Here is a 25,739-nt window from a genome sequence, read left to right as displayed (position 1 = left end):
CATAAGGTACCTTAGGGAAAACCGTCGACGCCTATAAGTAACCGAGGTTATAACTCAATAACGACGTGTTAGCTTTGATTGAGAGCCGGGACCATTTTTGAAATGATCTTGAGTATTGCTTCAGGGAGATCGAGTGGGCATCACCGCAAGCTGAGCTTCAGAAGTTTCCTTCTCTCTCGAGACTACCACATACGACCATACCCATTGGAAAATTCGGGATCCCGTCCGCTCTCCCATAGACAAGCCAATGAGGGCCGGATTAGTAGTTGGGTCGGTGACGACCAGCGAATACCTGGTGTTGTATGTTTTTGAAGTTTTGTTTTGTGAAGCTATCGTCGTTTTGTCGTGGTTGGTGACGATGGATAGCATGGGCGGATGTGGTGGGTTTTGGTGGTGGTGGCCGATGGGGGGTTTTGGCTTCTCCAACTTCCAAGTACGTACTATGGTCCTCCAATTATCATGCTAGCCCAGTCCATCATATGTTGAAGACGCATGGGCCTGCCCGATGGTGGGTATTAAACAGTAAATAAGTTTCAACCGTATCTGTCTCGCAGCGTCATGAGTATACTCGATCAGTTGAGGGATCAGCTATTGCGCTTTCAGGCGCTGCTGAGGGCCCACTGCGCTCAATTACTTCTAAATCGAGTAAAGCTGCCTACTAATACGGGGTGGCAGTGGAGCTTTCGTATAAGTCCGCACTGCCACCAGTGACCACTCCCGAGACATCTAGAATCGTACACTAGCGAGAGCGCTACTATTTGTGCGCCTCCTGTTCGAATTCCGCCTTTGAGAGATGGAACTCTACTTTGACACAAACATTCATGTCGGCACACTCAAATGAAGATCAAGCGTGAGGTCGGTCCGCTGGATCACCGCAGGAGACGGACTCGCTGTCTGCCATGCGCCAAAAGGCGTATCAAGGTAGGTACCTATACACAGCTCATTCCCACATATGGCGTTACTTGAACTCACACACAGCAATCACAAATCAGTGTCAAGGCGGTTCTCCCTGCGAGTACTGTACTCGAACCAAGAAACGTTGCCTACCTCAGGCCACATCTACGACCGAAGTGCACTTCATCAGCCCCAGATCCTCTGAAGAAGGCATGCAAGTCGCTGGACTACCGGCACACGTCAACATACCCAGCGCTATACTCTACCTTGACTATTTTGATCTCTTCATGAAGCGCTGTCTGTTTACAGATGAGTTCAGCGGCCTGGCTGCCGACCTCTTACCCCTGGCCCAAACATGCTTGCCACTCGGGCAAGTAGTGACAGCGATTGGCGCACTCGAAGCCAGCCGACGCGCAACAGTCAAGTCCTCTCGCGGGCAGCAGCCACCTTACATCGTTGCCTTTGTGTCATACGGGGAAGCCGTCAAGACGCTCCGAGCTCGACTGCAGGTATCAAACGGGTTCCGCTGCGGTGGAGTTCTCTGGTGCACGCTACTTCTTGGGCTATTCGAGGTGAAATACCTCAACCATGTTTCGCTTTTTGAATCGCGTTTACTGACTGGTAGTTGAAGTTGATGACTGAAACTTCTGGAGACCTGTGGGCCAAACACATGCTCTACGGGACGGCTAGGATCATCCAGAGCGTAGGAGCAACGGGTCAGTCGTGTCAGCTTGACAAGAGACTCTTCGGAGCGTTTAGATCGCTAGAGGCAAACCGAGCGATTCTGTACGGCGAAGATACGTTTTTATCGCAGGAGCCGTGGTCGAAGTCTCGAGGATATCTTGTCGTAAACCCATCAAGTCAAGCAGAGGCAGTCTTCGACCTCCTGATCGAAATCTCTTCCTTTAGTAAAGCGTAAGCAAGCCGCATTCTTGACTGAAATGAATCAGAGCTCAAAATATTGATAGGTTCTTCGACCGTATCGAGTCAATTCCGGACACACTTCGACCTGGGCACCCGGCGATACACGCTCTAGCTGAGCAAGGTCGACGTTTCCAGCAGCGACTTTGCAGCTGGCACGACCAAATCACACCGTATTTTGATCACCGTGATCCGTATTGCATGCTAGCTTTATCAAACTACAATGCTCTCCAACTATTCTTGTGTAGAAACTATGCCTATTACGCATGTTGGGAGGGGCAAGACATCCCCTCGCTAGCAGCACATGAGATTGAGGCGCATGTAACCGCTGTGGTAGATCTCTCAAACCAAATCCTCGAGTATTCCAACATACCGGGGGTATTACTCCTGTTCTCTCTCCGAATGGCTGGAGCAAATACAAATCAGTCTTTACAAAGGGATGAGATTGTGAGATTGCTTGACAAAATAGCAACAAAAGGGTTCGCGGTCTCAGGGAGAATCAAAAGGGATTTACAAGAATTGTGGGAATACCAGCACGCGGAAATGGCACGGGACGACATTTGAAATATATTGAGTATACCGAGCAGGAGCCTCTATGGATCAAGAAATGAAGTCAAGTAGGTCAAGCCGAACATGTATGGTCGAAGCCCCCGGGGAAACGTGATTCAAAGCTCATTTTGCCTGGATATTGAAGAACTCCATGATCACTCGGGTTCGCAAGTCAGGGGCAAAGTAGTCGTAGCCAACGATAACATTGCATTCATTGACGTAGACCGTCACCGGAATGGCACCCTGGTACATGATGCTCCACTGAACAAATGGTCAACTCGACGGTTCACGAGAGATGAATTGAGATAGCAGGGGTCTCTTACCGCGGCAACAGGCGATGGGATGAAATCCCTCTGCACGAGTCCTTCGTAGACTGCACCAGCTTCAACCAGAATATTACTCTGAAAGATGGGGAAATTCGAGTTCACATAACCCCTCCACACGCTCGGGGTGGTGGAGTTTGGGCCATACGTCGTCATCGTGTTGTCCACGAGGCCTGACTCGCTAACGTTGGAATAGTCAAACAACGACCACGAAATCTGACCCTCGTAGGCTTCGCCCACACGGACGAAAGCATCGGAAGGGGAATTGTCGATGTAACCAGTCGTGATGTGGGATAGGTTCGCATTCCTGGCTCTCGCGATTAGAAAGAACGTAACATTATTACCGGTCGGGGAAAAAGTTACCATTTATGCTGAACAAAACTGGCCTGATACTCTGGTTTGATCAGAGGTGGCTGTGGCTGTTCGAAGCCGGCAGAGAAGGTGATCATGAATGACGGGAAGGCAGGGGTCCCATGGGATGATGGGAGACAGGTTGCCCTAACTGCTGTCGCGGCAAGGGCAGTGAGAAGAAAGTTAAGGGATTGCATTGTGAAGTATGACAAGATTTTGGGCGAGATGCTTGAAAGTGAGGAGGTTGAATGTTCTCGTCTCCCTCATGTCTGGACATTTGTTCCCCTTTATATACATCGCGAGCATTTCATTTCTTCAGCGTCGCTATTCAAGTGCGTTCTATAACTACCAATTCGGGATAGCTGACTCCACTCACTAGGAGCGCGGCTGTACAACATGACGAACGGGAAGGCTGCAAATCGCGCTCGATTGGTTCCAGACATGTTCGAGAACCAAAAGTTCATATGGAGAAGGAGTGTGAGCCTGCCTGACGATGGTCATCGAACGGTGGTGAACATGTTTTAATTGGATCAGCCTTGTGGTGTTATGAATCTACTCCACCGCAAAGACAGTTCGGCATAATTAAACCACCACTTTTACAGCTACCATAAAGCTAGTTTGTCTTCTTCTCCTCGTCCTTAGGCACGTACGTCTGCCAAGATTTGTCGCCCATAATGCCATCAATCCTGTTCAGCTTGGCCACCACGTCCGCACGGTCTGTGAGGTGCCTCTTGATATGGACCGTGGTTTGGTAGAGAATAACTAGGGCAGAACGGCGTCAGAAACAACGGAAGAACGAGGGGTGAAGAAATGTTGACTTACTCGCAGGCACAATGACCCAAGGAGCATTGAAACCAACGTAGTAGACCCAGAAGTACAGAAACTCAGGTCTGCTATGCGATACTCCGTTGGAGTAGAACTCGATCAAGCTGGTTGAGTAGTAAAGCACGACGCCGTACAGGTGCCCAACACTCATGATGATCTGAAATGGGTAACGCAACTGGTTCCGCTTGGCAGTAGTGATGACGATGGCCCAGCAGAGGGGGCCCCATACGAGCTGGAATCTTGGTCAACAGTGGGCTCTTTCGAAATACCAAGAAGCAGCGCGACCTACTACTGTGAAGGACTCAACGCAGAGCATAAATGGATCGGAGGTCAGGTAGCGAGAGTCGGAGAGTGCATACTCCTTCCACAGCTGGCCAAAGAGACTTTGGTCACTGGCCAGGCTCTTGTGGTTGAGGATAAAGTATCCTGTGGAGACGTTAGACTTGGACTGAGAGGAACCGAAGGATCGCGAATACACCTTCGAAGAAACAGTGAAGGAAACCGCCTGCGTGAATGAAGCAATTAGCCAGAGCTGGGCAAGCAATGTTCTGAGCACCACGCACAAAGAGCAAACCAAGCCACGGTAAGCTGGTCCGAGGCTTTCAGCTGGGGATAGGTGTTTCTAGCACCCGCGACGGCTGTAAAGACGACGAAGGATATTATGCTCCCGAAGAATACGAGCAAGCTGAGAACGGAGTTTTTGTTGGCGACATAGTGCGGTAGGGCAGCGGTGACTGGGTAGTAAGGATGCGCAAAGGCGGCGTCTGTCGAGTTATCCATGTTGGGCTGGTGCTCAGTGTGATTATCTCAAGACTTTGTGCACGCGTAGAGTAACACTTTAGTTCGAGTGATGCCAGAATTTCGTCGTCTTGTTTGCGAGGTGGTTGGAGTTGGGGTTGGGCCAAAGTTGAAATGGGGTTCCCCGTTCTTCAAGATCGCTAGAAGACTTGCTTGCCGAACCAGGGTCGAAGTTGCCCGATCAATGCCAGACACACCTTCCACTCAACATTCGGCAACAAGTACGAGCGTCCGCCTGTTTCTCGACGTAACGAGAATGTCGAATTAAGGTCTGGAAGGATTGCTCAGGTCAAGGCCCGATTACCAGGTGCCTACTTCCTCGTGCAGAGGCAGCCAGCACTCGGCTCAACCAGGTACCTGAGAAGCACGGATCCCTTGCAGCACTAGCACCTGCCGACACCTCGGCGAGCTATCGATGCCTGGTGACTTTCTTCCCGGTTCTTTTTTGGTATTAGTAACACGGTGCAAAGAGATTGAATAACCGGAAGCAGCATCATCGGTGCTCGAGAAATGGGATGAACTATGAGGTGAAAGTTGTCGCCCTGCCCTACATGGTAGCTTGTCGTATCCCAAAGAGGAAATCGGACCGCTGATCTTCCGCTGCTCGGGGGCCGCCCGCACCAGACAGCCGTTACTTACCGCCAACTATTCAACTTCGTGACACGCTTATCCTTACTCCCGTCCTTGAAAACGACTACATCCTATCTTCCGAAAAGGCCTCACTTACTCGCCCCAACACCCATTACAAGCCGGACATATATACTCAAGCTAAATACTCAACATGGGTGACGTTCCAGTTGAAGAGGCACCTTTCCCGCTCACAGACGTTGATAAGTGGGTCCTCTCACAGACAGATGAGGAGTTCAAGAAGCATGGCTGGGAGGAGCTCAAGGAGATCATTGGTAAGCGCGTTTGCGTTGCGTCTTCTATAGATATTCTGTTTCAAAGATCTGATTAGACACCAGCGACAAATAAGCTCGAGGTTTTGAAGCGAAAGCCGTCAGACCTTCGTCGATACATGAAATGGACGGCCGAGACTAAGGCCGAGTACGGCTCCATGACCAAGTTCCTTCTCACCAACCGCCTACCCAAACCCTGGGGCGAACCACCTTTTACTCCCAAGTCCATCGTGCCTTTTGAGGATCCTTCCGATTACCGGGTTCTCGTCAACGATTGGCCGTATGGACTTGACTCAGGCATCACCCATATCGTGGTTTGGTCGCGCACCATCATCCCTACGGACCCTGAGACCGGGGACATGACAGTAGAGAGCAGGCGCACTGTTCAGGATTTCATTGACAGGTACTTTGTCAAAACTCTTGGTGATGTCGGAGAAGACAGGGTTATCTGGTTTAAGAATTGGGTCGCCCTTCAGAGCGTCCGGGCCTTGGAGCACATCCACGTGCTGGTGCGGGACGTCGACCCGGAAGTCATCAAGAAGTGGTCTGAGGAGCAATCCTGGCACAGATAGACCTAGTCGCTGCATTCCCGATAGAATAGAACAGATAACCTGGCTCGTAGCGCTCAAGTCCTAGGCAGCACAAAATATGACTCTGACTATGCGGCTCGACGTTGCCTCCTGTTGGCGGGCGGGGCAGGCTCATCGCTGTTCGCAGCGCCCATCTGTGCCATACGCTTGCCAGCTCCGAGCAAGCCATAGCCAGCGTATGCGCCGTAGGCGGGCACGGCGAGCCACAGGAACCAACCCCAGTTGCCGAATAAGATAACGAGAATGACGGAGGCCCAAGTCACCCATACGACGTCGAACATGTACTCGGTCAAGCCCGCAGCGGCCAAGTCCTCGCCAGAGGACTTGAGGCCTCCTCCCGCGTCGTACTTGGGACGGCCAGATTTCTCAAGGACGTACTCGCAGATGAGGGCCGGAGAGGAGAGCAGGATGAACCAGAAGAGAGACCGGGACTTGAAGATGAAGTAGAAGATGAGAAAGGCGACATTGACAACGGCGGAACCGATGTGGAGGTTGTTCAAGGTGGTGGCGTTGGATTTGGCTCTGTCCTTCTTTGCCTTTTGCGCCATGGTGGAGGATGCTGAGGGTTGTTTCGTGGGGTATGAAGTTGGATGCAATGTACGGAGTAAGGTATTGTGACGATAAGAGGCCTCGAGAACGTGAGTGAGGTCAAGTCAATTAAGTTAATGATGTCGGTCTTCGAAAGTGGGGTCCAACGTTCCTGGGAGTAGAAGACAGGTTGCGACCTTGTTGGAATTGAGGCTGAAAGGATCAGGGTGACGAAATTCCAGCAGTCGAGGCGGATGGCTGATATTGTGGCTCAGGCGCGGCGGGACCCAATGGAACGGGCAGACCGCGATAAGTGGAGCCCCGGGAATGGAAGCGAAAGGTGGCGGGTAAATGTCTCTGGCGCAAGGGGAAGGCACGGGGGAGGCGTTGCGACTGCGACAGCGACGCGGACACAGAACGACAGAACGGGCTGGCAGGTGGGGGGCTGGCGGCAGGGGGGCTGGTCAGCTAGAGTAGGTATCTAAGTATCTTTTGGTAGGCGCTTCTTCCGGTCGGGTTGCTGGGCAAAGACGGCGGCGGTCGCTGAGGTATCGTATGAGCCAATCAGCTTTGTAGTGTCACCACACCAAGCGCGACCTAAGGAAGGAAACGCCGCAGTCAGGTCAACACGCCATCGTCCAGACTTGGAGCAAGAGACGCTGACTGGACATGCACATAATGGCAAGCCGCAACATGGCCTTGGATCTGGACCTAAAGTGACACCTTCACGACCATCTCTACCTCTCTCCCCTTCCCTCCTGCCATCCCACGCAGAGTGCACGGCTGATCTGGCCTGACGCCTGTTGATCTGACGAGCTACGGAGAATTCTCACTTCGCTCACTTTCAGTCTCGTCCGTCACCCGCCTCCCGCCTGGCTGTTTCCCTCTGGACAGCAACCCCCCATCATCCTCCCCTCCATCCTGTTCACTTCCACTTCACTCGTTCCCTGGGGAGTCTTTTGCCGTGCCCATCTCGCTGCGTTCTCGTTGCGCCCGTTTTGCTTTCTTTTTGGTGCGCTCTGTTTAGTCAGTCAGATGGACCGCGAATTTTGTCTTGTGTTGCTGCAAAGAGCCGATACTGCTGCACTTTGACTGAGTTCACTCACTGCCCGCCTGTTGCCGAACCCAAACAACAATCCAAGGGGACCCACCACGCAACGAACGCCTTCTTCGCCCCGACAGGCAACAATCCGCAAACTGCCCATTGAACCACTTCTACGACCTTACGAACCTCGCCGTCGCCTTTTGCAGCATTTACCGGTTCAATTCGACCTTGCACTCTCGCCTTCTGCTGCTCTATAATTGTTAATCCTCAATCATCTGTCGACACAAACGCGCTTCCAGCACCCTTGCTGCTCTCGGCCTCAGGCTCTGCGCGAACGCCCACCTCGAAATTCACGGACGCAACTTTTTGCGCCTGCACAAAATCCTATACCCAAGCTCGACAGAGCCCGAATAACGCTTCCCGACCAAAGCTGCACGTCCAGTGCATGGGGACGCTACCGAGGACCGCGATTTTTACCCTTCAAATTCAACAGTTGCTGCACCACCCGCGAGATCCCATGGCCATAAACTGCCGTGGACGTTAACCCTCCTCCACCGAACCGCCCACCTCTTTTCCAACACCCACCGAGAATGGCGCCCACGAGTGCCGCCATAACAGGGCTGCTGCGGCAGGTAGTGTACTACCATGTCGACAACAATGCCTACGAGAACGCCCTCTTTTTCGCCGAGAGGCTAAGCGCCCAAGATCCCAAGTCGAGCGAGTCCGCACATCTCCTGGCTCTATGCCACCTCCGTCTCGGTGACCACCGAACTGCCTTCGAAGTTAGCAGGCCATCAGCTTATCGTGGAACGAATTTGGGCGCTGCCTGGATATTTGCGCACGCATGCGTCAAAATGGAACGATACAAAGACGGCATCAATGCCCTAGAAAAAGCACGAGAGAAATGGATCGGCAAGACGAACATGGGCAAGCACACCACCTCGACCCGCTCGCTCTATCCAGACGAAGCTGCGATTCTGTGTCTGTTGGGCAAGCTGTATCGGGCGTACGACGACAAGCGAAGGGCAATCGAGTGTTTCGAGACTGCAGTGAGAGTCAACCCTTTCATGTGGGATGCCTTCCAGGCACTCAGCGACATGGGAGTAAAGTTGCGTGTACCAAATATTTTCCAGGTCACCGATCCTCTGGTTCATTGTTTTGAACAGGAGCAGGGAGTGTTGCCCCAGGAGCCAAAGGAGAGCTCGGCAAACTCCTTTGAGCCAAAACGGCCTCCGATTCGATCAACAGCGGACTCATCTGACCCATTCAACCTCCATCGATCCTCCACATATCAGGATATGCCTTATAGTGCCAATCTCTTCTCCGCGGAAGCAGAGGAGAATGATTTCATGTCAAAAATCACAGCAGCAAGATCTAGGCTAGCCCCACCGTCCACGAGCAACGGTGAACTCGACCTCATGGAAACACCCACCGGCCCAGTGTCTATGCCAGAGGTCCCTACAATGCGTTCAGCTTTCAACGCTGCGGAGCCACCGCAAGCGCCGCCACGGAGGACAAGAACAGCCCAGGCCGTGGATCCCAGCCTTTTCGAAGCCCCACCGAAGGTCGGTTACAAGCTAGGTGCCAAAAGAAGTACCAGAAGCCAAGACAAGGACTCAGTCGAGCTGCATTCCGATACTGGGACCGGCACTCTGCGGTCGACCATGGCACCCACGGAGCGGAAGAGGACGGTTTCGGGCCATCCGGTATCTAGGCAACACACGGAAGAAGCCAACGCACCTGCACAACGGAGAAGTGCCAGGCTTAACATGTTTAACAAACCCTCAATTGCTAAAGCGAATTCCGGTGCCGCTACCATCGGCGCCGCAGCAACTCGTGAGCTGAAGAAGGCTAGGCCCCAGATCTCACGGATAATGCGACCTGGGTCTAGTGGCTCCAGTGTTGGCAGGGTCGTGAGCGGCAATCGCAAGCCGGTTGAGGACAGTGGCATGGATGTTGATCATGCCGAGACCACCCGTGTGAGAGAGCCCCACGCGGTACAGCACGCAGTACCGAAAGCTGCCTCACACGAACTAGACAACGTCAGAATCGAGGAAGCTTTGAGATGGGTCATGGAGCTGCTCAAGAAATTTGCCTCTGGGTACTACTCACTCAAAGCGTTCCGGTGTCAGGAGGCGCTGCAATTCTATGCTTCCCTACCAAGAAGCCAGCAAGATACACCTTGGGTGTTGGCGCAAATGGGCCGAGCGCATCACGAACAGGGTTCGTACAAAGACGCCGAGAAGTACTTCAGAAAATTACGCGTGGTGGCGCCGACGCGGATGGACGACATGGAAATCTACTCAACGATTCTGTGGCATCTCAAGCGGGAGACGGACTTGTCCTTCTTGGCTCATGAGCTGGTGGATGCCGACTGGACATCCCCTCAAGCCTGGTGCGCTCTCGGCAATGCTTGGTCGTTGGCAAGGGAGCATGAAATGGCTTTGCGCTGCTTTAAGCGAGCGACGCAGCTGAACCCCAAGTTTGCATATGCCTTCACGCTTCAAGGCCACGAGCACGTTGCCAACGAAGAGTACGAAAAGGCTCTCAGCGCCTTCCGCAAGGCTGTCACGGCGGATCGACGTCACTACAACGCGTACTATGGCATTGGCCAGGTGTTTGAGAAGCTCGGCAACTACGAAAAGGCCTACGTTCACTTCCATACGGCATCCGATATCAACCCGACCAATGCTGTCCTCATTTGCCGTATCGGAGCAATCCTGGAAAGGCAAAAGCAAATGATAGCTGCGCTACAATTTTACACCAAGGCGACAGACCTGGCCCCGCGTGCACCCATAGTACGGTACAAAAAAGCACGCGCGCTGATGAGTCTGGGCAAGATAGATCTCGCGGAGAAAGAGCTGCTCATTCTGAAGGACGTGGCCCCTGACGAAGCCATGGTGCACTTCCTTCTTGGCAAGCTGTACAGAAGCCTGAATGAAAAGCAAATGGCGGTGCGCGCTTTCAGCAATGCTCTTGCTTTAGATCCAAAGGTAAGGTTACCCAGTCAGGACAGCACAGCAGACATTTGAGCTAACAGTCTGAGCAGGCCAGTCAATCGATCAAGGACGCCATCGAGAGTATCGAGGATGACATGGGCATGGAAGACTCCATGATGACATAGGATGAAAGGAGAAAGAAGGTTGTCTTCGACTAAGGCTTTTTTGCCCTGCCGTACCGACAGGAGCGGAAGGGCGTCGGCGATTGTGCGTGCGTTTTCTGTGGGGGGTGCGAGAACTGGCAACGAGGCCGGGTACCCACGACTTGACGAAAGCGAGTTTTGGCCAAGCTTTGAATTTGGGCATGGTATAACAGCACGATGACACGGATTCATGTTGCATGCTGCATGGCATCGGCGTTTAGGAAAGTAAAGCAGGGTTGCATATTGGCTTGCTTGGGGAGGGCTGAATGGATGACCCTCTTGTATATTAGCGCCCTATGAGGCGCCGCAGTAGTGACTGATACGACAGATCGCTGGTCATGAAAAGTAATGCATCACCTAACTTTGATGGTCATTGCCCTTTGGTGCATGGTGATGGATGAAGCACACAGAAAAGTAGGCGCAAGTGTCCTCATCATACCAGTTTCGTTAGGTGACACTACCTGCCGACCAACTTCACCGGCAGATCACTAAGGTCTAACGGAGTGATCCATGTCGCGTCAGATCTACCTTAGGCTTTAGAGGCCGGCCAGCTCGTTACCAGGGGCGGAATGCGCCATGAATCTGGCCTCCTGGGCTGTCAAAACCTTTTGAGAAAGGCCGTGACCCCGGATTATGAGCCGCAGATGGGACTGTTCCCTCGATCTGAATTTCCACCAGGTGCCCAAGTCATGTGAATCGGCAGAGGGAGGGGCTGATTTACGGGACTCCCCTTGCAATTGCATGAACACCCAGCAGCGGGGAGGAGGATGGCAAAATTGGACCAATCAAAAATAAGTCTCGCTGAGCAAAAGAACCGTGGAAGATGAAAGCGGTCGGCAAATCGGGAGCGGCAGTGGCCATTGGCAGAGTGCAGGAACTTAGGAAAAAGACCATTGGTGACGCGTGACCGCGACAAGAGTTCAATGTCTGGAGTTTGAAGTGGAAAGAGAGAGCTCGGGCCAGTCAAAAGTCACCGCACTTGCCTTGACCTCTGCTTTTGGCAACCAACACCCCCCCTGCTTTCGACGGCTCTTTCTGCTTGGCCCGGTCCCCTTGGGAAGTTGGGTCCTTCCCCCGACTACATAGAAAAAAAGAAGCCGTGCACGTTCCACCCCCACCCAACAATGCGTGCAGCGTTCCATAACAAAAAAGCGCGCCTGTCAAAATAGCGCTTCGTTAAGCAACCATGTCAGCCAAAGAGCCCCGATTTCCCGGCGGAAAATAGAGGACAATTGCCCGTTTTTTTCAGAAATAAAGAGCACTCGCCAAATCGGGACTAGCCTACTGATCCCATCAGCGCCTGCCGCACCACACAATCAGTAACCATCCCCCCGGACTTGCAGCACCGCCTTATTTATTCTTTACCCCCCTCAGCTGTCTCTTCTTCCTCCCATTCCCACTCTTCTCTTTTCCCACACCCAACGTATCCATCAACACCAACTTTCAACGTCATCAACGACACGTCTTTATCGAGACGCGCTTATCCCATCCACTTAAGCATCTACTTCAACCTCATACACAATGACTGGACGTAAGTTGCGTCTCTATTTTACCTACTCGACCCTGCTCTTTGTCGCCGTGTCGTGGCGCGTTCTGAGTGCGGCGTAACCCCGCGGTTTAATGGATGAGGATCCGTTGGTATGCGTCTGCTTTAGAACGCGTCTCAACCTCATCCATCGCGGATACGCGTCTCATTCTGGTCGCATCATGCTGTCTACTTTGAGTCTTTATTACTTAGTAGTTATCATGATACTAACGTCTTCCAGGCGGCAAGGGCGGCAAGGGCCTCGGAAAGGGCGGCGCCAAGCGTCACCGCAAGATTTTGCGTGACAACATTCAGGGTATCACCAAGCCCGCTATCCGCCGTCTCGCTCGTCGTGGTGGTGTCAAGCGTATTTCTGCCAGTAAGTTGAATCAACATCCTCTACCATGCTCATCAATAGTGTACTAACATATCCCCCTTCTAGTGATCTACGAGGAGACCCGTGGTGTCCTCAAGTCCTTCCTTGAGGGTGTCATCCGTGACGCCGTCACCTACACTGAGCACGCCAAGCGCAAGACCGTCACCTCCCTGGACGTTGTCTACGCCCTCAAGCGCCAGGGCCGCACCCTGTACGGTTTCGGTGGTTAAGCGTATCACTTCGATGGTTGCTTTGCCTTTTGCGCGACTCGGATGCCATGGCGCCGTGGTATCTGGACTGCTGAAAGGCGAGCTTTCGTTGTGGATTCATTGGTCTTTTCAACGGTAATGGGGATATGGATACATCACGTTGATTTATGGCGTTTGGGAATCACGAGACTCTGGGAATGATAGTGCTCTCATGGCGTCGATAGGCAGACGCATTGTCTGAAATGGAACACCAACCAATATGGTGATTTGAACACAACATACACTCTTGTTCCTCTGGCGTGATTTGATCGTGACGCGTGTCGTGTTTACGTTTGGTAAAGTGATCCACTCTGAATAATGCGAGTAGTCTAGGCTGCACCTGCTGTAAAACATGACTCGCTTGGTCTACCTCGTCCACCATGGCCCTCGTAATGTCTAGAGATATTTCCTACCCGCCGCCGCAACTCGTGACCTAAACACAGGACTCTTGACTTCCATATTGACCCTGTAGAACGGACTCATGATGGCCTTGACCCAGTTCTCGTACACCTCTTGAAAGAAATTCTTGATGGCCTCCTCGGTCGCGGGGCTGGTGGGGTTGGCGCCGATGGCCGTCGACGAGCGCGAGGACGCCGTGGTGGAGGGCGCGGAGGGCTGGTGCAGGAGGAGGAACTTTACGTTGCCCGCCGTGACGAAGCAGGAGACGTAGTTGTTGAAGAACTTGTCTACGATTTTGAGGTACCTGTATCGGGTGAAGGAATCGTGTCAGCAGGCTTGCGTTTGTGTCTGGCCTATGCCGTCTTGCATTGCGATGGTCGAGAGACTAGGGTGAAGGAATGTTGTCTGGAGTTTTGGGAGTGAGGTGGGAATTTTTTACATTTGCCCCTGCGCCCACTGTACTTCCTCCACGATATCCAGACTGCTGTGCAGGATGAACTGGTTCAGGTGGCGGACCTGCTCGTTGAAGCGCGACTGGCCGTCGCCGCCTTGCTTTGAGGTGCCGAACTCGTATTCGAAGAGGGGGTTGTCTTGCGTGCCGACGATGGCGAAGTAGTACGACATTGTTGCGTCGTGTGTGTGCGCGCGGCGTTTCTTTCCTTCTATCTCTTGGTTCCAGTCTTGCGCTCTTGGTTATAACGAACTCTCTATCACTGGCGCGACATGCGTGGATGAGTGTGCTTGTGGGAATCTGGTTTCGAATTGCAATGCTTTGGTTCTAGGTCGGGGATACGTATGCGGCTTCGCAAGGTGAGGGTACCGGAAATAGGGACGTCGAGTTTAGTCGTAGAATAAGGCAGTATAGTATTCGCTCGAGGTTGAGGGGTTCGTCGTCGTGGGGGTACGGGGGGTATCTCAAGAATCGCTGGATCTTCGTATCGTGATGTTGCGCCTCTCTCTCACCGAGTTCCCGCTGCTGTTGCACGCCTCACCTCCAGCGACAGCTAACACCTAGGTAGGAACCTTAGCGCAGGGCCCGCGGGGCGGGCTGGCGGGCCTGCAGGACGACAGTGGAGACTCCCTCCCGGGTTGGCACAGTGGTCCATTGAGGTGGGAAATTCCGTAGGAGCGCGCAGAGCCAGCCAATTGAGCTCTCCAATATGTCTCCACTTTGGATCGGCTTTCGTAGCTCCAAAATTTCCCTAGGAAGCGACTGCATCGAACGGTTTTGTTTGTCAATTGAAGGAGAGAGGCTGAAGCTCCTGAGCACCACAAGCGACGACGACGCCAGAGACGACGACGGATTGCGAGGCAGCACGAGATACGACTCTTGTGGGAAAGGGATAGACACAATACTTGGGGCATAGTCCATCCGGAATCCGAAGCGGATCGAACCCGAACAGCCGCCCTCCACGAACAGAGGCAACATCACGGCTCGACAACAGCCGACATCCTTTCTCTCTCGCCCGTCGACATACACACGCGCACACACATCCAACATGTTTGGAGCCTTCCGCATGACCTCTCCGCTCTCGAGCGGCCTCCTCTGGAAGATCCCGTGGCGGCTCTCCAAGTTCCAGAAGCGCCGCCACCGCGAGCGCCTCCGCGCCGTCGACGACGTGATTGCGACGGTGGACGCCGCGCTGGCCAAGAAGGGCGAGACGGTGGCCGCGCTGGAGCGGTGGAAGGCCGAGATGCCGACCGAGGCGGAGATGCTGCCGAGGGACAAGTATACCATGTTTGATCGCAAGGAGAAGAAGTACCGCAAGGGCATTCACAGTATGTTTCCCCCCCCCCCCCCCCTTTTTGTCTTTTCAACGTAGTATCGAGCCAATGGGGGTATGAAGCTAATAATATGTCTTTTGCAGAACTTCCCAAGTGGACGAGAGTTTCGCAGAGATTGAACCCGCCGGGTTACTAGACCGAACTATCAGAGGCATTGGGACTGGCCAGATGGGCTGCGAGAAACTCGGGACGGAAAGAATGGCTTGTTGGGAATCACGGCCCTTGTACGAATATGTACTCTACGCAACCCGAAGCTGAGGAAGGGGAGGGGGTCGAACGGACGGCTGCCGTTGCAGTGGACAGGAGCAGACAAGAAAGCTTCTCTGTATATTATAGCATCTGCTTTGGGCTCAGGAGATAAAATCACACACCTTTATGTACAACTGCATGGGGCGAATATGAGGCTGAAGCAGAAAGTTCCAATCACGCACCCAGGTTTCTACCATTTCAATGTCCATGATTGTGTCATATTGGGGTATCGATTCCCAGAAGCCTGCCTAGTTATTGCGAAAGCATTGTTTCCCACCACCCAAAGTAGAGTCTCTCGTTCTCCTTTTGCGTCTTCTCCCACGTTCCATCTGCTTTTGATGCCGTCCTTTGTCGGACAAAGACGTGTTCCCCAGTCCCAAACATATCCGTACACAATCGCCCAACACTCATCGCGACTCCTCATACTCGCCCATCCGATCGTCCCGATCCCTCTGCATCTGGATCGCCCTACCATGCCCACCTCGTCCCTCGTCGAAGTCCTCGCGGTACTCGTCACGCACCTGCCCACCGCTCTTGCCACGACCGTACTGTCTCCCCTCCTCAAAACCGGGGTCGAGATCGGTACGGATGACGCGCTCGTCGAGCTTGGTGCCGCCAATGTACTTCATGCAGTCCAGGGCGTCCTGGTGGGTATAGTACTCGACGAAGCAGAAGCCGCAGGGGGTCTTATTGAAGCGGTCGAGGCCCATGACGAGGCGCTTGATCTCGCCGCACTTTGAGAACAGCTCGTAGACCTGCTCCTCGGTGGTGTAGAAAGAGAGGTTGCCGACGTAGAGCGTCGTCGCGTTGGCGAGGGGGTCCTCGGGGAGGGGCTCGTTCTTGGTGGCGGCCTCGTCTTCGGCGTCGCGGGCTTCGCGGGCGGCGTCGCGGTTGTCGTTTCTCCTGCGCTTGTTCTGTGAGGGTTTTCTCAGATTAGCTGCTGGCTGTTTGAGGGTTTGCTTGTTTCCTTGCTTGAACTGTTGGAAAGACAGAAGGCTGGAGGGAAGCTGTAGCTGTTGCTCACCCGGTTGTGGTAGTATGCACTCGGCCTGTCGAGGCGCTCTACTGTGTTTCTGTGCCGGACCTGCATTCTGAAGGTGTTGGGGGTTTGCGGTTGAGGACAATTGGTTCGTTGTCGGTCGTGTAAGTGGGAATTGAAAGTCGAGGGTCGAGAAACGGCACTTGCCTGGTTGCAAGTCAAATCGAAAGGTACCAAGGTACCTCAGGCAGGTGCACCTTGCTGGGACTTGAACTCGATGGTCTGTGCGCAGCAATCACATCACGTCGTTGCTTCAACGTCACTTGGTCAATTCAATTGACGGCATTTCTAGAGAGAAGCTACTTTATCCGGTCATGATCTTGAATTTTTGATTCAATTGAGAAGATTTGATAGCTTCAGCATATCTAAAAGTGGCAAAACACTAGTCCATGGCTTATTCCTATACCTCAGAGATGCATTCACTGCTACAGGATCTCTCCTATTTCATTCATGAAAACATTACAATAGTCAGTATAACTTATGGCAACGAGTCTGAGGACCTCGTTCTCTTGCTGTCGAGTCCATATAGTTGTCTACTTCAGGTGGTGATTACGATACCTTACCTCACCTTACCTTAGGTACCTAGTAGGTGCTGAGGCATGAATGAAGACTTACATGGTCCGTTGTCTGGTCGATCTGATTGGTGCAGCGCAGATGTAGGCAGCGCCGGGAAAGCTCAAAGTGGGTCTCGGTGTGGCTGCTACCAGCAACCGCGTTTTTTGACCAAGAATAATTCTAGCAACAAGCTCACCAGCAAACACCACTGGAAAAAAGTCCACGAACGACACTCGAGCTCAATTTGGCCTGCAGCACCCATCCGACCACCCGAAAGCCTGCAGAGAATCCCCGATACACGACTCGTTCGATTGAGAGGGACGCGATGCCCAAGGTCAAGAGCTATACGGCCCCGTGGCTATCGCATGGGCCCGGCCACAGCTTGTTCGCGCCCTCCAGCGACGCCTCCAACAAGGCGTTAAGCGCCCCGTCGCCCTACGGGTCCAAGAGGAAGAAGATCCAAGGTCCGAGGCGGACGATTGCGAGACGAGGAACCGAGGTCTTTGTTGCTGTAGGCAAAGAATTGCGATGGGGCGATTTGGCATACCTGAAGGAGAAATGGTCGACAAAGCATGCGCACCGTCGCATGGGCAGCCGTGTCAAGCGGGAGGACTCGACACAATCATTTGACGATGATGCTATTCCCTCGACGGAAGAGGCGGCTACGGCTCAGGGTTTCAGGGTAGGTTCGGTCCAGTCCTCAACAGGACGGGTGACCAAGATGCTAACAAGTCTCACAGACTATCAAGACATCTGTCGCAGACGACATCCGGCAGCTTGTCATCTCTCCCAACTCCGATTACCTCGCTATTCTCACGGCGCATACCGTTCACATCTGCGTGGTTCCCGATTCTTCGCATCTCACGGCCGAGGACACTGGACCTTTACGACCCAAGATCTGGACACTGGGACCTACAACTCATGTCACCTCGCGATCCCCGGTTGCATCAGCTGTATGGCACCCACTTGGCGTCAAGGGATCTTGCCTCGTCACCGTAACGACCGATGCTATTGTGCGCGTCTGGGAGTTGTCATTGACCGATCGGTGGTCATTTGACTCTCCCACACTGTCGATCGACTTGAAGAAGCTGGTGGATGGTACGACGCTGGACCAGGACTTCAGCGCATCCACGGCTGCTACGAATGCCAGCTTCTCGCAGTACTCTCTGGAGATGCAGGTGGCCTCTGCTTGCTTTGCTGGCCGCGGCTCAGGAGGATGGAGCCCTATGACTCTCTGGGTTGCGATGAGAGAAGGCGACGTCTACGCATTGAGCCCCTTGCTGCCCCAGAAATGGGCACCGCCTCCTACTCTTATCCCATCGCTTTCGGTTTCCATCGTATCCAAGGTGGCTGCCCTAGAGGATGACCCTGCTGTATCTGAAATGGACAAGCTCCTCGCTCAGCAGCAGCTCGAGTGGATGGGTGATTTGGATTCTCAGGAGCCCCAAATCCTCGATACAGCGCCCGGCGAAGAGACCGTGGAGGTCTACACACGCCCTTCCCGGCCGGGAGTTATCCCAAGATTGCAAGGCCCGTTCGAATTCGATGCCGATCCCGAAAGCGAGGACGTCGGGGACGGCCTTCTAACGGATTTGCTCGTAATCGGGAAGAAGGTGGACACTGACGACCTGATGATGGGCGAGGACGAAGACTTGGACTTTGACGAAGGTGACCAGGAGGGACTCTCTCTCTCGGTCATCTGCCTCCTGTCTACCACCGGTCAGGTCCGCGTGTACTTGGACTTGGAGGGCGTCGAAGCACAATGGCTGCCCCCGCGAAACAAATCCAAGCTTGGACGCCTCTTGTCCGCTGCCGACCCACCTTCACTGTTGACGTTCCAGTGCATCGACACCATGGCCACAACTGAAATGAACGACGACGCATGGCCGACGTTTTCATCGGATGTCATGTCACGCTACTCTCTTTTTGTCACCTCGCACGCCGGCGTCACCTTCCTTTCTCTATCTCCCTGGGTTTTCCGCCTCGAGGGTGAGCTCTCGGGCGAGTCGGAGGCGGGCTCTGACTTCCGTCTCGGTCTTCTTGTCAACGGACAAAACTCTATTCGCGAAAGACTCTACAACCAACCCTCAAGCGATGTCAACGTGCCGCTCGCCGCATGCGCCGCCATCCGCGATCCGGATTTGGGATACTTCCTTCTCTCGGCCACCCCGTACGAGCCAATTGCCTTGACGTTCGAGACGCCTGAGGACGACTTCTCGCCTGTCCGCCACGAAACGCCCTACGAAGAGAAGCCTACGACTATGGAACCATTGGACTTTTATGAGCCCCGTCCAGCTTTCCAGCCCTCGCACGCATTCGAGCAGCAATCCGACCTTCCTGAGCTGATTAACAGACTCCGTAGCTCACGCCACAAGACCATTCTGAACCAGGAGATCAGGTTGTCTCCGGTTACGCTGCAGATCTTGACTGACGCCCATCGTGTTCTTGGTGAGGATACCTACCGGCTCGGCACAGCTGTGGCGGAGATTTTCCGACGCTGCGCTACTCTTCAAGATGAGCTCAGGGATCAAATTAAGAAGGCGAACGAGGTCAAGGAGAAGATCGACAAGATTGCGGGCAACGACAAGGCCGGCGACGGTGAAAGTGACGACGTCCGGTTCGAGAGACGTATCGCAGAGGCACAAGATCGACAGAAACGACTCAACGAGAGACTAGAGGGCGTCCGCAAGTATGTTGGCAAGGCAGCAACAAGAGAGCTCAGTGCCAAGGAGAGGGCCTTCGTGGCAGAAGTCAAAAATATGGAGGCCAGCGTTCTAGGATCACCCTCGGAAGACAGCCCGGGAGTGAAGCAGCAGAAGCAACTCAGGAAACGTGTGGAGGACGTGCAACGACTGAAGGACGAATTATTGGCAGAAGTGGAACGGATTCAAAAGCAGAGTGAGGACGGCAAGGGCGGGAAGGATTCATCGTCTTCGGTATCGGAGCTCAAGATCCCGACAGAGATCCGCAAGGCCAAGCTGCAGCAAGTCATGTCCCTCCTCTCACGGGAGACGGCTCTGGTCGAGGCTGTCACATCGCGCCTGGAGCGTCTTCAGACGCAGTAAGATGGAGTTGATGTAGACAGAGTGGGATGACAGGATACCGGGCGGCAGTTACTTCAAGACTCGTCCCGCTTGGTGCCCAATAGCGACACAAGAGCGTTCACTACACTGACTATTGAACCATAGAGGCGCAATGGATCGATATTTGGTGAATGGTCGAGTGCGCCAATCGGTGCGAGGGCAAGCGCAGGGCGTCAGGCGGCATGAGCACAACAGAGGACCACGGACATATGTTTCGAGAATTGGGAACGCACAACCGTAGCATAATTTGAGGTTGGATCAATCATCAAAGAGACGGGAACGTCTGAGTCGGGCAAAGATTGTCTTTAAGGCCGCCTCATGCCCGTCTATCGTGTCTTGGTGGTGCCATTGGACAAGGAAGATGCCGGGTTCTGGAGGTTTATCACATAGCCTTGAAGTTGAATGTCGTCAAAGAAAGATAGATATTGGTGTCACCTTGATCTAAGGTAACCCTCATGTTTACTCAGCTGCCGTTTGTGGGTCTCCGAAACCACGTCCAATCAACCCTTGGTCGCCCAACAGCCTCACTTAAGGAATACTTGGACATGCTTCGCCTATCAGCTATTGATGATCTTCCATTTGCATACTTTGTACCCAGAATCACGAGAACTGGTGCCCGACCGGTCTTGTGAAGCAAATTCGCTTGCAGGACACGAGAATTCAAGCTATCTTATCCAGGAGTTCAGAACAGCGTCCCAAAGTGTTTCAATGCTAGGTAACGAAGCCACAACCTCACGTGGACCTCTTGGCTTTTCGGGTACGTGGACATTCGGATATCGTAGCTCTCAGTAGCACCCGAAGATGGTCGAGCCCGCCTCTCGTCTCATCTAACCTCGTGGACGGCGAAGCTTGCATGCAGTAGCGAGCGTCACCTTCAGGCTTCGCCCGGAAGGAAAATGGGACATGGCTACCGTTGCTTTTCCCCACGTTCCACTTTCCGCTTCGCATTGTACTCAGCGTAGGCGTCCATCATGTCTACAGTCTATTAACCTATGGTGAGATCGTACTGCCCTAGTGCCTGATCATCCCTGTCGTACACATACACTGCCCTGCCAGCAAAAGCTAAGGTGCTTCGCAAGGTCCAATCGTTCCCTGCATGGGCTGGGATGAGGCGTGCTTGCAAGGGCATTCCTCGCACGTCCACTTTCAGTAACTCTTGCCTTTCAGACGAAGCCCAGAGACAATAGGCGAGAAGGTCTGACATTGTCCTGGGGTTCGCCCATTCCGACGTCTATACACACGCACGAGCGAGGACTCTCGAAGCCCAATTTTTCTTTCTTGTTTCGTTTCTTCCCCTCCTCGAGAGCTCTGTGCGATCGCCGTCGTAGGGTTGCGAGCTCACAGATGCTCAACTCCCAACCAACGTTCGCTCGCAGAGTCGCAGCACAGCAAAGACCCGAGCGCCAGTCATTTTGCTGTCTCAGATTGATCTTGACCCGCGTTCTAGAGAAAGATCCTTCTCGCCTGGGAGGACATGCCAATTGTATGGCAGTCCTGCGCAACGGCCCAACGATGACGGCAGGCAAGCATGAAGTATGGTCAGTACTCGGCAACGGAGCCATAGGGCGGGCGTGTGTATCTGAGGGTACCTCTACGCCAGGACAGCGGGCTTCTCCGTTGTCGATGCGAGTTTTGAGTAGTGCAACCAGAGCGACGACCAGAAGCTTGTGAGTCGGGCCACGATGGAGATTTTCTGCGTATTCGGGTTTGAAGCTTGTGCGAGAGAGTCCAAAGACATATGACTCTTGGAGTGAGATTCGGTCGGCATCTTCACCGGTTGCTTGCACTACTCGTGCCAGCGAAACACACCGCCAGGTAAACCGAACAGCTGGCTTTTATATCCTATTTTCAGGTCCTCAAGAAAGGTCGTCTAGCTAGCCACGATTCCCTTCGTCATCGTGGCCCTTGCAGAACGGGAGGCATAAGGTGAGCCGCATCTTGTGTCAGAAGTAGACGGGAGGGAACAAAAGTGCAAGACGCATCGGGGCCAGCCACACCAGTTGACTGGCCACCAGCCCGCATGCAGGGCGGCCCAGGATATACAAGGGACGGACAAGCACGATGAGAGCTTGTGATTGGTAAGAACAAAATCGAAAGCAGGGCAGACACACTGAATTTGGCCTTCGAACGGTGGTATCTCTAGGTATCGGGCTCGAGTGAAGCCTTTCGTTTCTTTTCGTTGCATCCTTCAAAAACTCCTCCTTCCAGCGAGTGGCTTGGCCGCTTTCAATACTAGGTACAGCCCAAAAGAAGACTGTATCGAAACGTTCCTTTTTTCCATTTGCACTACAGTCCTCCCCTTTTCCGGTTACCGCATGTTCCTTGTTGGCAGGCAAACACTCACGCAAGCATGAGCAAGTCACCCCGAAGATCAGATGGCAAATCGCGTATGGACATGGGGAAGCACAGCAGCTGAAGCTCCCTGTCTCCGTCGCTCGGTCTGAGATCCTCATTCCTTGCTTCTCGGCCGGCTCGGTAAATCTCAGGTCCTTAGAGACTTTCGACTCGTGCCATGTCGAAACTACCACTTCCATCGCCTCACTTTCCCCTTTCTGTCACTGTCAGAACGTGCCGTCCCTGAGCATACCTCGTGGACCACGCAACCGCCCAAGTACTGCTACGGTACGCCCGAGGTGCGCCTTTCAGGCTGCAGGGTCCTCTGCATGCCACCGATTTGAGTTGCTTATGGGATGATGACCCGGAGATGCAGCCGTGATGTATAAGAAGCGTTCTTGGCCTTCCGTCCTCGCCCTTCTTCTTCACCAACCTTATCAAGTCTCTTCTCGCCTTACACTGCACATGCTCGTTCTGCTGAACAATACAACCGAATCCACAACATTGTCAAGACGTCCTGCATCTACGGTAATGGCTCCCTACCCGTTGTGCCTTGTATGGCGCGAGCAGATCATAGGTAGGCATCTTCACATCTTCTCAAGGGGTGTCAGACACACGAGAACTAACTCGCCTTACAGACAATCTTCGTCTGATATCTGGCCGCAGTGCTGTCATTGATATTTACACGTCTCGCCAGCCTAACAAGTCATACACCATCTACGCTGTCAAGGTCCACCGGGGTAAACGCCAGGAGATTCTTTCAGCAACAGGCCGCGATCTGGAAGATGCCTTTGAGAACCTCCACACCAAATCCTCTCAGGAGGTGTACCAATTCATCGAAGCCAACGGCTTCGCCTTCCCCCGAGGCGTGAGATCAGAAGACTCTGAAAGCTCAGGCAGTGAAGCCTCAACCATGGACGCCTCTGATGTGCTCTCTCTGTCTGCCGGCTCTGACAGCGACAACGACGACATCATTTCCAGGAGGGGTAAGAAGACAAAGTCCTCCCGGCGCAAGAGCAAGCGAAAATCCCGCAAGCACACCAAGGACGATTCTTCTTCCTCCTCTGAAGAAGACGTCGACTCGGAACCAGAACAAACCACGCGTATGCGCCGCCCGGCCCCTGGACAACGCCCGTCGTACATCCCCGCGCCCCCCATGGCCGCGATATCTCAACCTCCCCCTCCCCCTCCAGGCTGGACTGGCCACCGTCCACACACCTTCCCCCGCGCACCAGACGGTGTACCACCGCCACCCCCACGGGGGAGCTTCCCCCCTGGCATGCGACTCCCATCACCACCTCACGGTATGGTTCCCGCAGCGATGACCACCGCCGTGATTCCGGCAATCTCCACTGCCCCCTCGAAGCCTGTCCGCCTCATCATCAACTGGAGAGGCCACGGCGAGAAGAAGATTGTTGAGAACTGCCAGCCGAGCCACCGGGCTCTGCAAAAGACGGCGCTCGCCCACGTGCGGTCTCAGTGGCAGACGTTTGACAACGTGCTCGCCCAGGAGATGACGCCGGGCAGGCTTTGGGGGCTGGGTGCCAAGGTTCGCAAGGTGGCGCTGGGCAAGGACATGTACTCCATCTCGGCGGCCGGCGGGGACGACCTGGGTATGTACTTCAAGGCGGAGGATATTCCCATGTTTGAGGTCGAGGTCGATCACGATGGCAGTATCATGCCGCCTCCGCCGCCGCCTCAGCATCGCCACGGTCAGCGTTGAGTTCTTGAAGGACGGATTCGGTGTGATATGGAGGAATCTCTGCATTCATCTTGTGAATTGGCTTCGGATTAGTTGTAGGGCGCGATGTTCCATGTCAGCATACGTGCATTTCTCCCGGCAGGTTTCGATTTCGGTCACGACATCTGCATGGGTTTCGGGGGGTTCATCAAAATTGCATTTCGGATTTTGGTTACAGGGTAGAAAGCAGGCTCGATCGGAGGAATTTGTCCTCCCTTTTTGTCTTCTTTCATTTTTTTTCAGCTTTTACTTGGGATTTTGCTTTTTGGAAAGGGGGGTTTAGGTCTAGATATTGTGTTACGGCTTGGGAGAAGGAGCAAAATCATTCATGGGGTCTCTGTTGTTGGTGTGTTACACAAGCTTGATATCAAATGAGCGCCAAAAAAAGTCTCTGTTAACGCTCACCTCCGTCTCTTGATCCGCAGTTTTCGTGATTGATGTTGCGATGGATGTTTCATCAAATGGTGACATGATGGTCAGCGTGAGCCATTTCCTCATATCTAATGCTCGTAAATCCAACAATTGTTACGTTGACCTGGAATATCCAACCCGCGCGCCACAATCCGTCGTCAAGGGGGGGTCGGAAAGCATTTCTCATCACACCATCTAAGGCGGCGCCAAAATGGTCCATGTACCCGGGGCCCACGCGGGGGTCCGGAGCCGGGATTCCAGTGCAGGGAGGGGTGGCATTTAGGAAAGGAAAGGGGTTAGGTTACGGTGTTGCGACCCGGGACTTGAGAAGGGGGGGTTCCGATTTGAGTGGGGGCGAGGGATATGCATCATCGTCAGCCTCACGAGCAGGGGGTCATGGGTGGTGTATGGTGGGTGGTCATCCCACGGAGCTGAGCGGCAGACGCCTAATGAATGAGGCGGCCATTAATGAGAGATGGACTTTCGATAGTTCCCGGGACTCGGGTTGGGGAGGGAAGCAGGATTTCGGTTTCTGGGTTGAGGCCTGCCGAATTACGGGCGTGATTGGGTTGTTGGTGGAGTTGCTAAGGACTCATTGGCGATGTGGTTTGAGGTGCTGCTTCCTTCTTCGGTGAGATATCTTCTCCGAGGCAAGGCGATCGGGTCGGTTGAGGAATAGTATGGGAAAGGGTTCGGTGTGACTGAATGATGAGATGCAGAGCTTTCCGCGAAGATGGAACCATAGGACGACGGATGTTTTGTCCCCTATCTGCTAACCAAATGAGAACGCGTGTGCGAAGCCTCTTGGATATCGTCCCGAAATATAACGGGCGTGATGAGCCCAGATCAAGCGCTCTGCCACTACTCTCTCGATTGGCCACATTTTAAATGATAGGCTACAAGAATATATCCGCTGGAAGGCTTGCCAGACATCGTAACAGATGTGAGGAGCTGCTCTCACTGGTGAGAGCGGGGCTCTTCTCTAGCAGTCAGACTGTGAGTGTGACCTAGAGTACATCACCCTTGGACCTAGATACGACCTAGTCGATTAGCGAACATAGGCGAAACGGAAGTCAAATTTGTTAGTGAATCTTCCACCCGAGATGCGAAGCGACATAGCGTGTAGTCA

The 25,739-nt window shown here is 53.5% G+C and overlaps 12 protein-coding genes across 12 annotated transcripts, besides 1 other annotated feature; 7 read left to right on the top strand and 5 right to left on the bottom strand.

The window, feature by feature from the left end:
- Positions 1-837: 837 nt before the first annotated feature.
- Positions 838-1,930, top strand: CTAM01_01680 (uncharacterized protein; the record flags this gene model as incomplete). Its single annotated transcript, XM_060517721.1, has 4 exons — positions 838-921; positions 1,053-1,466; positions 1,520-1,610; positions 1,863-1,930. The coding sequence occupies 4 exons, from the start codon at positions 838-840 to the stop codon at positions 1,928-1,930; spliced, it is 657 nt and encodes a 218-aa protein (XP_060387255.1).
- A 557-nt stretch (positions 1,931-2,487) lies between these two features.
- CTAM01_01679 (uncharacterized protein) lies at positions 2,488-3,235 on the bottom strand (the record flags this gene model as incomplete). Its single annotated transcript, XM_060517720.1, has 3 exons — positions 2,488-2,625; positions 2,688-2,994; positions 3,051-3,235. The coding sequence occupies 3 exons, from the start codon at positions 3,233-3,235 to the stop codon at positions 2,488-2,490; spliced, it is 630 nt and encodes a 209-aa protein (XP_060387254.1).
- Positions 3,236-3,651: 416 nt separating this feature from the next.
- CTAM01_01678 (emopamil binding protein) lies at positions 3,652-4,643 on the bottom strand (the record flags this gene model as incomplete). Its single annotated transcript, XM_060517719.1, has 5 exons — positions 3,652-3,800; positions 3,861-4,095; positions 4,153-4,289; positions 4,342-4,368; positions 4,427-4,643. The coding sequence occupies 5 exons, from the start codon at positions 4,641-4,643 to the stop codon at positions 3,652-3,654; spliced, it is 765 nt and encodes a 254-aa protein (XP_060387253.1).
- Positions 4,644-5,442: 799 nt separating this feature from the next.
- On the top strand, positions 5,443-6,132 carry CTAM01_01677 (uncharacterized protein; the record flags this gene model as incomplete). Its single annotated transcript, XM_060517718.1, has 2 exons — positions 5,443-5,563; positions 5,627-6,132. The coding sequence occupies 2 exons, from the start codon at positions 5,443-5,445 to the stop codon at positions 6,130-6,132; spliced, it is 627 nt and encodes a 208-aa protein (XP_060387252.1).
- An 86-nt stretch (positions 6,133-6,218) lies between these two features.
- CTAM01_01676 (uncharacterized protein) lies at positions 6,219-6,698 on the bottom strand (the record flags this gene model as incomplete). Its single annotated transcript, XM_060517717.1, has 1 exon — positions 6,219-6,698. One exon carries the CDS (start codon positions 6,696-6,698, stop codon positions 6,219-6,221), a length of 480 nt encoding a protein of 159 aa, XP_060387251.1.
- A 1,615-nt stretch (positions 6,699-8,313) lies between these two features.
- Positions 8,314-10,847, top strand: CTAM01_01675 (tetratricopeptide; the record flags this gene model as incomplete). Its single annotated transcript, XM_060517716.1, has 2 exons — positions 8,314-10,716; positions 10,773-10,847. 2 exons carry the CDS (start codon positions 8,314-8,316, stop codon positions 10,845-10,847), a joined length of 2,478 nt encoding a protein of 825 aa, XP_060387250.1.
- Positions 10,848-12,386: 1,539 nt separating this feature from the next.
- Positions 12,387-12,996, top strand: CTAM01_01674 (histone H4.1; the record flags this gene model as incomplete). The annotated part of the gene is made up of 3 exons (XM_060517715.1): positions 12,387-12,396; positions 12,632-12,769; positions 12,833-12,996. 3 exons carry the CDS (start codon positions 12,387-12,389, stop codon positions 12,994-12,996), a joined length of 312 nt encoding a protein of 103 aa, XP_060387249.1.
- Positions 12,997-13,410: 414 nt separating this feature from the next.
- CTAM01_01673 (trafficking protein particle complex subunit 2) lies at positions 13,411-14,037 on the bottom strand (the record flags this gene model as incomplete). The annotated part of the gene is made up of 2 exons (XM_060517714.1): positions 13,411-13,717; positions 13,853-14,037. 2 exons carry the CDS (start codon positions 14,035-14,037, stop codon positions 13,411-13,413), a joined length of 492 nt encoding a protein of 163 aa, XP_060387248.1.
- An 875-nt stretch (positions 14,038-14,912) lies between these two features.
- Positions 14,913-15,334, top strand: CTAM01_01672 (uncharacterized protein; the record flags this gene model as incomplete). The annotated part of the gene is made up of 2 exons (XM_060517713.1): positions 14,913-15,192; positions 15,282-15,334. The coding sequence occupies 2 exons, from the start codon at positions 14,913-14,915 to the stop codon at positions 15,332-15,334; spliced, it is 333 nt and encodes a 110-aa protein (XP_060387247.1).
- Positions 15,335-15,854: 520 nt separating this feature from the next.
- On the bottom strand, positions 15,855-16,537 carry CTAM01_01671 (RNA recognition domain-containing protein; the record flags this gene model as incomplete). Its single annotated transcript, XM_060517712.1, has 2 exons — positions 15,855-16,361; positions 16,472-16,537. The coding sequence occupies 2 exons, from the start codon at positions 16,535-16,537 to the stop codon at positions 15,855-15,857; spliced, it is 573 nt and encodes a 190-aa protein (XP_060387246.1).
- An 829-nt stretch (positions 16,538-17,366) lies between these two features.
- CTAM01_01670 (nuclear pore complex protein An-Nup82) lies at positions 17,367-20,106 on the top strand (the record flags this gene model as incomplete). The annotated part of the gene is made up of 2 exons (XM_060517711.1): positions 17,367-17,723; positions 17,782-20,106. The coding sequence occupies 2 exons, from the start codon at positions 17,367-17,369 to the stop codon at positions 20,104-20,106; spliced, it is 2,682 nt and encodes an 893-aa protein (XP_060387245.1).
- Positions 20,107-22,499: 2,393 nt separating this feature from the next.
- Positions 22,500-22,568: a sequence feature (Short protein (CTAM01_01669, KAK1509546.1) was converted to a misc_feature.).
- A 355-nt stretch (positions 22,569-22,923) lies between these two features.
- On the top strand, positions 22,924-24,181 carry CTAM01_01668 (uncharacterized protein; the record flags this gene model as incomplete). The annotated part of the gene is made up of 2 exons (XM_060517710.1): positions 22,924-23,035; positions 23,097-24,181. The coding sequence occupies 2 exons, from the start codon at positions 22,924-22,926 to the stop codon at positions 24,179-24,181; spliced, it is 1,197 nt and encodes a 398-aa protein (XP_060387244.1).
- Positions 24,182-25,739: the final 1,558 nt, after the last annotated feature.

Source organism: Colletotrichum tamarilloi (assembly GCF_030869305.1).
Source record: "Colletotrichum tamarilloi strain Tom-12 chromosome Unknown Scaffold_4.1, whole genome shotgun sequence".
NCBI lineage: Eukaryota > Fungi > Ascomycota > Sordariomycetes > Glomerellales > Glomerellaceae > Colletotrichum > Colletotrichum tamarilloi.
The sequence above is the reverse complement of the archived record's forward strand: the minus strand, read 5'-3'. Positions and strand labels throughout refer to the sequence as shown.